The following is a 14314-nucleotide window of genomic DNA, read 5'->3' on the forward strand; positions in this document are numbered from 1 at the left end:
GGCATGTATGTATTAAACGTCGCATGACAATCTTAATCGGAGCGAAAACTTTTACGTGTTTTTGTTTCTTCCCCGAACTGAGCGAAAACCAAACACAGAAGGAAAGAGCCAATCACAGCGCAGATTAGAATGAGGCATTCTTAATTCTGGTAACCAACCAGAAATGGCGTTATATCGAACTTTACCAGATCTCACATTTCGACATTCCCGAACCGACGACTGGGATCGGGGTACGAGATTAACTAAATGCTTCTGCGGGGACTTTGTTTGTTGATACTGGATTTCAGAGATTATCGAGAATTTTAACCAAAAAATCTATGACAAAAGACTTTAAACCAATTTTATTATTCTATGACAAAAAAACGTGACAACAAATTTCCAAAGAAAAATTATTTTCTAAGTGGCACTTTTAACGACACTAACGACATTCCTAAACAGATTTCAACATGTAACACCTTCACGTAAGGTCAATTTGGTTTGGAAACTAGCTAACGTGTAGGAATGAACATTTCCCGAGATACATTTAATATACATATCTACAGCTTTACTTTAACCGGTTTATTATAATCTCCAATTTGGGCGAGAAATTTCTTCAAGTTAAGAAAATTTGATAGAAATAAGACTATTAACAGCTTCTTATAACGGGATAGGATAACAATTCGGTCCTGCTAATCACAAACGTTTGTTTTCTATGACATTGAAACAATGCAGGGAGGTCCTGGGTTGTTTTCTATATATAAATAACGCGAAAGAAAATACCTAATCTAAATATTTCACCTTTTAAGCGACTTTTTTTCATCTAGAGAAGTTCACTCCATCTCCTCTCGAATAACCCAATTTACAGTTGTGTGCTTAGTGACCTGGTCCTGGATTCTAAGCGAGGCTGGGGGTGACCTTGTTTTGATACAAACCTCACTGCTTTTCATATGTAGATCATGCTGTTCTTATGCTAACTAGTTTACATTAACATATGAAAAGCAGTGAGGTTTGTAGCAAAACAAGGTCACCCCCAGCCTCGCTTCCATTGCAAGGCCAGGTCACTAAACACACAACTGTAAAATGGGCTATTCCGTTTCGGTTACAGACAGTAAGGGACGGCACCGTTGTACCGCAAACAATCGAACCATGGCAAATCTCAGCGCTGTAACAAAAGAACAGCAATGAGGCTGAAACCAGTAACCTTTCCTAGCTTCTCCAACACTTGCCTTTTTTCATTTCTCATAATGTGTTAGTTAAATAACAATTTGCGTTTTGGATATCCTATTATTATTTTTTGCTTGGAGCCATGTAAAGTGGTTTTCGATTTTTCGTCTGTGGATCAAATCTTTTAGTTTTGTTATTTAAATGAAAGTTGTAACGCACTGAAAGCAATACTTCCCTGTAGTCCTGTTTGTTATCGTGTATGAGACCGTTCTTATAAAATCCTAAAGTGAGACGAAGACAATGGAAGCTATTGGACAGTTTTTTTCCTGTTGTGCTCTTTATTGTGCTGTACAAGATGGTTCAAACTTTTGAGTGTCTGAAAAAAATCGTGAAGTGTGAATTCAAATGAAAGCTACTGAGTATTTTCGTGTGGTGTTGTTTGATATACTTTACATGGCTCTCTGAGGATCTGAAGGCCTGACTAACTACTGATGCTCTTTAAGTGCTTCTCTCTTCATGGCATTCACGTTGGCGACAATTTTCAGAGCAGGACCGAGCTTCATGTGCATGGCGACCACCATATGTTCCTCCCGAAGAAGCATCAGCGCCTGCCCGTCAATCTCCTGCGATACGAACGAGTCAGCGTACTCGGAGCAACCGTTCAGGGATCTGGGAACAACGAACATAGCTCAATTTACAAAACATTTCCAAGATATCGAGTTGCGGGTAGCGCAGAAAGTAAATTTAATCCTCGCCTTATGGTTCCAGAGTAAGGAAACGCCGTCTAAAAGTTGTTGCCCAATCAGATGTGTAGACTTTTATGACGCAAAGCAATCTTTCACGCCAGTTTCAATCGCAATGTGGTTTGGCTCATCAAATACCTACAAAGCGATGAAGTATTTTTTCGCGTCACTTTTCCACACTTTAATGCTCAGCCAATCAGACGTGTAGAACGTGATGGTGTATATCGCATTTTCGCGCTACTTTCCTCAACTTAACGTTTAGCCAATTATACGCGTAGAACTCGGCGTAGAACACAACGTTTTCCGCGCCATTTTCATAAACAAACATTTGATGAATTAAGCACTGAATTAGCTATTCGGATGTTAACATTTGACTTACTAGTAAGAAAAACTACCAGAGATGTACTTTAGAACTTAAAATCCTTCGTTTGCTTTAATAGTGTGCAGCCAAGGTAAAAAAGTTCTTTTCACTGTAATTCAACTTTGAGCTATTTGTGTCAAGTTATGTCGATGTTTATTGAAAAAAAAAAAAACAAAAAAAAACCGAAATTACTCACTTCACGAAGGCAGCAACCTCTTGAACATTCCATTTTGCGGCTTTCACGTGTTCATACAACCACAGAGGCTCCACGTCACTACGGGTCCAGTCAAAGTTGAGTGGGTGGACTGTGTCTGGAGAAGAAAAAGAAAAGAATTGCCCACATATACATGTGATATAGCTAGTCTTCGGTGGCAGCCTGTTACAAAATGTTAACACTTATTCAGCTAACAAAATAACTGATTACAATTACGATTTTCCAGCGAGCACACTCATGAATAGTATAAAGTCATTGTCAATACTAAGTCACCCCACAATCTCCCTTGAGCTTCAAGCACGCTCCACTTACAGTATACAAAAGGCTCTTACCCGCCATTGACGATTCCGCAAGGAATATGGGGGTAGGGGCGAGAAAACTTTCTCCCGCCCCCACAACCTGAGCAAGACGCTCGACAAAATTGAATTAATTGATCCTTCAAGCAGACTTACGGAGACGCTAGAACATAGTCCCCATTCCTTTTTTCCCGGCTCGTATTTACGGTTCCTTCACTCAAACTCTACGCAACACATACCACGAACTGTTGACGATAAAACACCAGCATACTGGCCAATGACTGGGTGAGTGGGTGTGAACATATCGAAGGGAAGAAAACGTCTAATTATATTCCCAAACAATTTTCCTTGATTCAAAACATTTCTCTATTCTACTCGTTCAAAAATGCTTTTCCATGGGGAAATTTAGTTTCAAGTAAATAACCATTTGGGACTGGATTGAATTTAAAAACTTCGTTTACAAAAATCAACAAGCACACAAATTTTACGTGTTTAATGGTGCAACATATTCGTCGAACTTCGAAAATTTTTTTAATACAAAAGAAATGTCAATAAGACTCTTGACTGTAAAAGGCGGTTATGAGGGGCAAGGCGACTTCAGTTAAATAAATGTTTGGAATTTTGTAAAACAGTTTGATTTTTAAGAAGGTCACGACTTTCTTTTTTGAATCTATTCATCTTTCGGATGAACCTTCGTCCATCTTTCGTACAAGTAACGGAACCTTCTAGTGGGTGTGATATAAGAAGGACACAAGAGTGTTAAGAATATGGCTAATTACAACGTGACAATAAATGCACAGCAAAGAACCAATTACAACCTGACAAGAAAAGTAAAATAATATAGCTAATTACGGCGTGGGGATAATAAAGCAACGGAACAAAAATTTATCCTGAGAAGAAAAACAAAACGAAATAACCAGCCAGTATATACTTCTTGTATTTATATCACACCCACTGCCGGGTTCTGTTACTTGTACAAAAGATGGATGAAGTTTCATCCGAAACATGAATACATTGAAAAAAGTCATGACCTTCTTGAAAATTATTTCTGCCTGTTGGTTCTACGGAAAGGAGCAAACAAAGGAAGATTAAAACTAAACAAGCTTGCTTGCTTGTTGTTCAACACAACACTAATGAGAAGAAGCTTCCTTAAACGACTTTAAATAACGCTTCTTTAGTTCGGTGAAACTGAAATTAAAGGACCAAAAATTTGCATAGCGGTGCAATACAATTTTCTAAATTAAGCTTACAGAACTCATCGTTTAAATTGCTGCGAGGTAGACAAATGAACAAAAAAGAAAAAAGATAGCCAGAAATATTTCGTTCCCAAGGGGGCGAGAAGAAGGTATAACTAGTAGAATTCTTTACACGTCAAAAATGACATTTTGTAAACACATCACGTCCTGAACACAAACAGCACAATAGGAAAGTTGAAGAGCTGTTACTTCGATTTTATGTAAAGACTAAGCCTTGAGCAATGTTATACAACTCAAGCTTTGGGTGAGAAGTGTGACGGGCTTCAAAAAGATTTAGGTCCAGAGTAATTAAGGGGTGGTCGGATGAACGAGGTTCAGTCAAACAAGAACGCAGTTTTGCTATCATTTGTTGAACGAAAAAAGCGGACGTAATTACGAGATCAGCAGGATAGGAGAGTTCTTCTGTAAAATTAAGAAATGTCTCCTTCACGATTATTCAAGCTTCTGTTATAAGAGGGATATTTGATTCGAATGGCGCAAACTTGAAAAGATTTTGCTTGTGACTTACAGGAGAACAAGTGAAAATCACACTTCATATAAGAAGTAAAAAAGGAGATTCTCTTCAGGAAAATATTTTAATGCTCCGACGACGTATAAACACCAATTCCTCTTTAATTGCAAGAGATAAATTTAAAAACTGGGAATAGGTGTTGCGAATTTATGACAACTGAATCATTTGGGCGTTGCACAGAATTCGCCAGATTTGACGGGGAAGAACAGATCGAAGGAGAAATAGCACTGTTTACGAAATATATAACATCACGTTATTGTATCAATGAAACGACTTGAAAAGTGATACAAAATTCTACTCAAGAGGCCAATTAATTTAAATCTAAGCCATATTAAACCAGCGCGATATTTTGCGGCCGACTCAAACCGAAACCTTCTGCAAAAATCGGCTGTGACTAACTTTGAAGGCGAGACATCGATAATAATTTTCAAACTCGAACTCGCTCATATTAATTGCTTTGTAAACCGTCAGCGCTACATAAACAAGTTGAGACGTGAATGTTAAACAACGATAAAATATACCTGTCTGATCGCCTTCTCCGGTTTTGACCGCCTCCCCATCCGGAACATTTCGTGATGTCCCTTCGTTCTTTCCCTTGTTCTTACGATCAGATAGTTCGTTTCCCATGTTTAAAACTCTCGTTTGATGGAAAAACACTCGATTGCCTCTTTCGTCTTTACAAGCATCTGTCTCGGTTCACAATGCCAAAGGTTTGGCAACTGTTTTATCATATTAATGGCCCTCCGCAGTCGCTATCGACACTGGCATACCAACCAAAGTCGTTTCATCGTCGTGGAAACGCAAGAAAAAACTCGATTCATGTACAAAGTTACTGGTTGGTAATACTGCAAACGGGAGTAAACAATTTGGAAATTATATGGCACATGACCGCTCGATCACTGAGAAAACTAAAACTTGACACGCGGCGATTCAGCGATCCAACAAGCAGCTGATATGTGTATAGACTGCATGAAGTAGCTTCTGTATGATCGCTGAGGAGTATTCAGTTTTTTTCACACCAGAGCACTGCATGAGCAGTTCGCACTAAGTAGCGCTCGTTATATATGTAAATGATACACTTTCATCAAATCAAAATCCGCCTATTTATTCGCGTACAAGTGATCAGGTGCTTTAAGAAGAACTGTATTGATCTCCTTAATAAAAGAAAGATAAAACACAACTATGAGGTGCTTGAAACTAATCAATTAAGTATCGGGTGTAAGTTCGACAAGTTGCCAACTCGTGGGCGTAGAGGCCGGCTGCCTCTTTGAACTTAAACGTTGTTATGCCTCCACTTAAAAAAAGTTATACGACAACGGCTAAACAGTGGAAACCAACATGGCAAATAAATAACGGACCCTCAGACAACAAGGCTGGTTTAATACGATTGCGTTGCAAATAACTGCCTTGACTGGTTAGCGTTCGATCATTCCGTATAGCGTTTCCGTAGAATCGCTAGGATCGCCTCAGCAGTGCTGGTAGCGATCAGCACACCATTATATTAAACCACTACTGACAGTCACGATCGAAAACGAACCAAGAGAAATCGGACCGATGGCTTGGACAGAACACAGGGCTGTGAATTTTTAAAGAAAACAGTGCCCACGGATTCACAATGGACGCACTTGCTCATCTTAATTTGAAACTAAAGTTTTTACATTCAGTTTGTCGCGCAATCAGGGCGACCATATGAAAACCTGAAGTACAGAACTGAACACAGAAACGTTCCGATAGCTTCAATACTATTGATATGATAAAAGGAGATCCGGGCAATCATATGAACTCTGGGTCTAGCAATCTCGCTTACTTTTCGCCCGGGGTGCTCTAAGCAGCGTTCAAACGATTCACACGATCAAAATAACACACGCGAGTGAATGAGCACGGTCTCTTTAATCTAAGTTTTATCCGGGCGAACGGAGCTATCGCGAATTTCTTATTGAAAGAGAGGTGAGACGATCGCAATGATCAAAGAATTCGATGGCGTTCCTTGACGACATACTAACCGAGAATATGATGAACAACTGTCTGATAAATTTGTGGTACTGGAGGCGCTTGTTAAATCCATGTTGCACGAAAAATTCGTTTTGATATACCATGATGTAAAGTACATTGTATGTTGTGAAAAATACTTTAAAAAAAAAAAAAAGGGAGAAGTTATGCATTATCAAGTAAAGAAAAAAACACCCTAGTTATCAACTTCACTTGAAACAGATATAGGGCTGTGTTACTACCTACAAACTGTATTTTCGGAATTTTGTACTTGGACACATTGGAATAAAAGGAAACCGGAAGATTGTTTAAAAATTACCCTGCTAGTTTTGTCGTGGCTTAAGCGACGAATCACCAGGAAGGAAATCTGAGCATGGCTGATTTTCTTTCTGAGAACATCACTTGAGATATTTCTCTTGGAGGAAAAATAACATCAGCACAGGTTCGACTCGAAAACCTAAAAATCCCTATGAAGTAGTATTTCCGAAGATTACTGAAAACCTTCGACAGTTCCGAAAGTCAGCCGAAGCGTTCCAAAGACAACGATGAACACTTGAAAACTGCTGACTATCATGATGGTAATGATTTTATGGGTGCATTTGAAAAAACTACATGGGCTCATACAAAGTCAGAAAAAGAAACCTACAAGGGAAAAAACATACAAACAATCCGAGAAGTGCATTCAACTGACACCCGGACGCAAACAGAGATTACCAAAGCGAACACATGCAGTTTTAAAGATAACGAATGTTTGGTTTTATCAACTGACAGAGCTGAAACGTGATTTGGCCACCGTCAAGAGATTCGAGTGCTAACGTTTCGAGCGTTAGCCCTTCATCAGATTCGATCTGAAGAAGGGTAACGCTCGAAACGTTAGCACTCGAATCTCTTTACGGTGGCCAAATCACGTTTCAGCTCTGTTGATAAACCAAACATTCGTTTCTACTCTCCACCGACGCAGCAACAACAGTTTATTTAGAAACTAATCCCTGTATCCAGTAGTCTTGAAGATAGTCCGAAATATTATACAGCAAAACTCAAATTAAAATGTCTGACACTACAAATAGCACTACTAAAGGCCAATTACCTCTCTCTCCAAACAAACATGTTCTTAATTTGGAAGACAAAATTAGCTTTCAGGATCTAAAAAAATTTAAAGTGTTACAAGCTTTCGATTCCTTTCGATATTTTTTAGATCCTCAAAGCAAATTTTGTTTTCCAAACTTCAAATGACAGAATCAGGAAACAATTTATTTTCTCAAAACTGTTCATATTTTCATTGAGGCCTAACGTTTCTTTACCAGCCAAATGAAATGGCTAAATTAATTTCAAAAAAACGATAAATTAATGTTTAGTGATACATACCAGACAAGACAACTATGGGTACGATTTGTTTTAATTTATTACCTCTAAATCATTGTTAATCATGTATTAGTAAAACAGCAAGTCCTTCAACTTACCGAACTCATTCACTTGAATTGATGCATCCACCATGTATGGTCCGGCTTGCTGGTCATAATACTATGAACAGGAGAGATAAATTAAAGGCTCGTACAGAAAAGGTGTCCAACAACCTGAGTCCGAGTTTTAAACAACTCATTACCATTGTTACCAACATTCTGGGGCCCTGTCTACACTAAAGTATTCGAAAGCACAGATCTTCATTTCTGAAACTGAAGGGGTCAGTTATTAAAAGACAGTTTAGACGGTGTTTAACAAAACCACGTTCTAAGCCATTTTCAATTTTGCCAACATTCATATCTAAACATTGTCTGCTGCTGACAGTAACAAGAAGGCTTGCATCCCAGACTAGAAAATTATTGATCTACTTAAAATAAACCACTTATAAACAGATTTGGAGGCTCACTGATTGTCTTAAGCTGCAGGCTAAGCTAGACTCTGTTTAAATAACTGGCCCAAGATGTTTAACAATAGACCTTTCTCCCAGTAATTTAAACTTTTGATGTAGATTGTAGACCAGGTGATGTCAACTAATGACATCGCTGGAAACATCACCCTAAAATTAGTAGAACAATCACACTTGAGAGTACTTTGTTTTAGAATAGTGAAGATGTGGCTCCATAGATTCAGGAATTTTTGCAGATGTTTGTATGAAGACGAGCAAAACTTGCGTCTACACGCGTCTACAAAATTTTCAGACTTGACAAAACTAAATGTACACGTACATCTTCACTATTTTAAAAGATAAGACTCTCCAACTTGGCCCATAATTCACTAATTTTTAGGGGCTACTTTCCTGTGGTGTCAATAGTTTTTAAAAATTTTAAAATTTTAAATTATTGCAATAAAGGAGAATGCCCTCCAAAGTGGGGAATTTGGAATGCGGAGCTTTTCAAAGATGCTAACATTATGAACAGTTTATATGCAAGAATAACAGCACAAAAACTACATTTTCAAGCAATTGGATACATGTACGTTTTAGCTTTCGTGCTTTGAAAGATTGTGAAAATAGATTGAAGTACGTTATCATTGGCACTGTTACATGTAAGTAATGAAAGGTAGAAATGTCCTACGAGAGCCTGAGAACTAAACCCCTTAGTATAGCCTGTCTAAAACATACACATTTATCAGTTAATGAAGATAAAAACCCCAAAATTAAAAAGAACATCAGTGCTGAGTGGCGTAGGTTGTCAATCGATGATACGATACTGCTGACATGCACATGCCATGGACAGTTGTGTGCAGAAACTTTGACCTTATTTGGTGTCAGACCTGACCTGTTTTGTCACTGAATACTTGAAGTTTGACAGACCATAGCAGAAACTTTGGCACTTGAAGTGAGGCATTTGATACCCAAACTTGCTTCTACTGGACAGAAAGACTAGCATGGAAGTTTACCTGACACACATTCAAATTTGAGAGTGTGGTACCCAATCACAATACTCAGTTACAGCCGTAAGTCACTTTCTTCATGCCATGTGTTCAGATTTAGATGTATGGTAAATGGTATGGGGGCAAGCAAGGGCAGGATGTTGGGTGATTTTTGGGGTGTGGTAAAGTGAGTAATATTATTGGTGATTTTGAGAGTGGGTGAGGGGGTGGTGAGTCATTTCGAGGGTAGGGTGACATGAAAAATCAGTGATTTTGAGCATGGGGTGAGGTGAGTTACCAGTGATTTTGAGCTTGGGGTGAGGTGAGTTACCAGTGATTTTGAGCTTGGGGTGAGGTGAGTTACCAGTGATTTTGAGCATGGGGTGAGGTGAGTTACCAGTGATTTTGAGCTTGGGGTAGGTGCAGTGGTGAGTGATTTTCAGAGTGGGGTGGGGTGGGTTATGGGTGATTTTACACTGTAGGAGTTGGGTAGCCAGGGTGGTGAGTCACTTAGAGTGGGGTAGGCAGGGCAATAAGAGATTCCGAGAGTGTTGTAGGTAGAGTGGTGAGTGATTTTCAGAGTGGGGTGAGGTGGATAACGAGTAATTTTAAGAAGTGTGGTAGGAAAGATGGTGAGTCACTTTGAAAGTGGGGTGAGGTGAGTAATGAGTGGTTTTAGAGGGGTAGGCTGGGTGGTGAGTGATTTTGAGGTCGACAAAAAATAGCGAACTCACCATGGGCATGCTATAAGATGACTTTCTATCAGAAGCTAGTTGGTTAGCACTGGAGTGTCGTCCACCCCTGCTGGAACGAGCATGAAAAGCTACCATCTTACGTGAACAGCTTACACTATATCTTCTTGCACAAGATGTTGAACAGAACCTCTTAGGACCTCTGTGATGGTGACCTTCTGTTAGGCGGCCACACTGTTCACAGTGTCCCATGCTGGACTCTTCTATGAAAACTTCATTTAGAGCTTCATCATTACTTGAAGGGCTTTCAGCTGAAGATCAATAAATAAAACCAATATTTTGTTTTAACAGAGATGAAGTTACATGTCTTTTCTTATGTACCAATAAATTATAAATTAGAAACTTCCAACATCCATGAAGTATATACCAGGCATTTGACATAGAGCAGGGTGAGACAAAAATGAAAAGATAAGGTTGCCCTTTGGGCAAGCTGTTACTTGAGATTACTAGCCCGAAGGCCTGAGGAGCCAGCCCAAAATTAAATTGTTTATAAAGAATAATTAGATTTATTTAATTATGCAAAATACAAGTAATGATGCCAAGCATAGATATAAACTAATTCTTCGTATATTTTGATTCTTGAACGTGATTTTCGTTTTAACTTCAACTTCAAATTAAACAATGTAACAGAAACGACCAGTTTTTACCCCTGATCACCAGAAGTTGCAGTTAACTTACATCAAAATTTTGTGAACGAAAATTCCAAATACAGTCATGTGATCTAATCTTGTGATGCGAAACATTGTCAATTGATATCGCTTAAGGCTTTCAATAGTTTCCCTAGTGTATTAACTATAAAACAGTTGTACAGTGAGCTATAGGAAACAATTCAGTTCTTTGTTTGTACTGCTAACATCAACCTGGTTCACGGAATGAACATCACCAATAAATTTGCTGAAAGTTTGAGAATATGTCTATAGAATGTGTCTCTTTGTCTTCGATGCAAAGAACCAGTTACTGATAGCAGAGTTTGGTTTGTAAGCCTTCATTGTATGGTCTGAAGAGCGCATTCGCATCAAGTCTGACAAGGTGTTCTGACCCAAAGTTGTTCAGAGATTACACTTTAAGTGGTTCATTACAGAGAAACTTCACTCGCACTTTGCTGTCGAGGGAGATAGTTGTTTTGCTTTGTAAGACCAGAAATTTTTTATAAATTGCAAATGACTGCTTCAGAGTAAAATTTCATTCAAACATGGGCGAAATAATAAAGGAAAAATAACCTCTGCACTCGAATGGGTTCGTTCCTTAGATGTTTACATTTTACCCCGTCGACGGTGAAAAATACTATAAATTTATGGAAATCACAACACAGTTATTTTTGTGAATGTCATGAACGTTGCGATCGGTCAATAAAACTACCTTTGTAATCTAAAGTCTGTCGACATTCGATGGAGTAAATTCTCTTCAAAGCTCGTCAAGCTGACAAACTCTTCCATACCTTGCGCCGTTAGCATCCGATAAAAAATAAAAACAAACACACAACTCGATTACGGCGCCAGGTCTGCTAGCTTTTCTTTGAGCGAGTTTTTTCTTGTTTTTTTATCTTACTCAAACTGGGCCTTTTTTGTTTTAATAATGAATTGGCAGCATTAAAATAGAAACAAAAATCCAGATTTAGATTTTCCAAACGAGACGCACCTAAAATTCCAAGAAAATCCACTGAACCGTGACTTGGCTGGAATTTGATTAGACTGATTGTCTCGCACTGCACGCTGTCAGTCGGCAAATATTGTCATTTCAAAAAATATATTTTGGCCGCTTATGTAAACAGAAAAAGTCATGACGTTATTTATGAACGCAACTGAAATGCGGTGCAAGACGATGTCATGCTACGATAATTTGGCCTCATAACGTTGTCCTTTTCCCTTAGGAGCTTTCTGCTATACAATTTTTGGTATAAAAGTTCAATTTATCACCACCAGAACAGAGGAACCAATGGTGGTGCTTGCCTGTCGGGCAAGCTGGGATGAGAAAACGCTAGCCCGACAAGTCATTCCACTAGCCCCGGGCTATCGGACAGCACTTTCGTCGCGCCCTGATAGAGGCCTATGTAGGAGTGGCAAATTTGAACCAGGTGTGTTAATTTTGTTTATTTGGTTCTTCAAGCTGATAAGGTTAAGACACAGGTTCTCCCAACATAAAGGGGAACACAACAATAGCTAAAACAGTTCATAAATTAGACAGGAACACACTTGAGTAACTTACCCTCAAAGCCAACTTCCATTTCCAGGTCTCCATTGTCATAATTTTGATTTCCATTAAGCTGTTGATTCAATTCTTCAGTGTCATCTCCTGACTAAACACATGAAAACAACAATGCATGTATAAATTGTTGGCATTTTGTACTGGATCAGTCAGTTTTTCATTATTATTTTGCCTTCCAATGAAAATTAAAAGCTCAACAAAAAAAAAACAAGGTAAAGCTAAAGTTGGCCTTTGGGTCTCAGGGGCCATAAGGCTGATGTTTAGGCCTGGTTTTCATGGTTTTTGATTTTGTTGTTTTCTAACCAGATGTTCCCAATATTGTACAAAGTTAAAGATAATCACAGATGACACTGAGGAATATAGCTGACAAGGGCAAAAGTTAAAAAGTTTGAGTTTTTGGCCTGTTTTGGAGACAAAACTAAGTTTAGAGGCTTGGTACCAAACTAGCTAATCCTATATTAGCAATGTTCCCAGACAGTCAAAATTTATGTTTCAAGTGTTGGGAATGATCGCTGACCATTGGAAAAGTTTGGAATGACATGTCTGAAAAACAGAAATGGTTGTGATTTTCTCAAATTATCCCTAACCATCTCTGATGATTGGTCTATAAATTTTGTGTTGGGACAGCCAGGAAACAGCGAAATCCTGAATTGACTGGGATTTCCCTGATATATGAAAACCAGCTCTTAACGTGGTTGCTGTAGAATGACACATATTAATATTCATTCTGGCTTGTTCAAATTGTTTTCCTGAAAACAGACTTTAAACCACCCCTCATATTCAGGGCTAACGACAGGTGTATGCCATAAACATCTAAATATAAACCTCTCCACCCACTTCTCCTTGCTCCACAAAAAGTTCCCTTAATTTAAAACGCAAACATTCCTTCTGATAGATGTAATTTTCAGTCAGTGACACAGGCATACTCGGAAAAAGAAAATTCAAGTTCTCCCTTAAAGGAGGCAACAAGGCTGTATGAGCTTCCGATTACAAGCTTGGATGCTCCACCACTGAGCTACACAGACTCATGGGAGCTACAATATGGGGTCAAAATTCTTTCAAACTCCCCACTCCCCCAATCAATGTCGACGCAATGTTGTTTCATAGTAACCGTTGATTGTTCTGTGGAGGAAACAACATTGAAAAGGGGAAGAGGGATGAGATCTGTTAAAATCCTTATTGATGTTATTTAATATTTGTACCTAATGCTGACCCCAGCCAACAATCCTCAGATTTGAGGAGTAGGCTCCATTGGTGAATAAATAAACTGTTTCAAGGTTCATAGCCGGGATTGTAGGCCATTAAACAATGTTCATGTGATAATATCCCGCAATGCATACTGCTAGGATTTGAATGTCGGTGAGTGGAATATGTGCTTCACTTATCGACATTCCAGGAACCTTCACGCAAAAGAACAGATGCAAAACGGCTATATCGCGAACACCTGGCAGTGAACAGACATGAACTTACATGTACAACGCACGGGACCAAGAAAATGAGATTACTCAGTCATCTTAGAAGCTGGTTATGACATTGTGTCGAGCGATTTTAACGGCTATCTTGATTTTTACGAGCAAATACGTTAAAATTTGCGATCGAGCCGTCTTACCGTAAAGGGAAAGTTGCTTTCTTGTATGACAAATCCCTCAACAAAGTGAGTCAGAATTCTTGGAGACGCACTCCGCTTTGAAACACGGCCGACTTGATCGAGGTGAAGCGTGTTTGCCACCATTTCCATTACCTTTTCAGCGTATTACATATCCGCAATGGCTCCAGCGGAAAAGATGTGAGTTTTCAATAACTAAAAGTCATTCAGGAAGATTATTTTGGACAAAGACGACAAAAGCGAAAAATATCAAAATGGCGACATGTGTACGCGTGAGCCCGCAGTGTAAGAGCAGCAGCTCGTTCATTTTCATTACTCGTCGGGGTAGGGTAAAATGACAATCAAAATAACTGGGTTTTACCGTCAATCTCTTCAATTTTTCTTAAATGACACGACAATTCGTTGA

General features: G+C 38.8%; 1 protein-coding gene across 2 annotated transcripts; it reads right to left on the minus strand.

Moving 5' to 3' along the window:
- Positions 1-326: 326 nt before the first annotated feature.
- Positions 327-14197, minus strand: LOC146487705 (polyhomeotic-like protein 2). 2 transcript variants are annotated; one of them, XM_085083881.1, is made up of 6 exons: positions 13912-14197; positions 12303-12393; positions 10194-10348; positions 7974-8034; positions 2444-2558; positions 327-1812 (listed from the first exon to the last, which is right to left on the minus strand). In XM_085083881.1, the coding sequence occupies exons 1-6, from the start codon at positions 14038-14040 to the stop codon at positions 1629-1631; spliced, it is 735 nt and encodes a 244-aa protein (XP_084940007.1). In that variant the 5' UTR covers positions 14041-14197; the 3' UTR covers positions 327-1628. The 2 variants fall into 2 exon arrangements, with proteins under 2 accessions (XP_084940007.1, XP_084939999.1); XM_085083873.1 differs by having other exon boundaries at positions 10080-10348.
- Positions 14198-14314: the final 117 nt, after the last annotated feature.

Source organism: Pavona decussata, unplaced genomic scaffold, assembly GCF_977016875.1.
Source record: "Pavona decussata unplaced genomic scaffold, jaPavDecu1.1 SCAFFOLD_14, whole genome shotgun sequence".
Taxonomy (NCBI): Eukaryota; Metazoa; Cnidaria; class Anthozoa; order Scleractinia; family Agariciidae; genus Pavona; species Pavona decussata.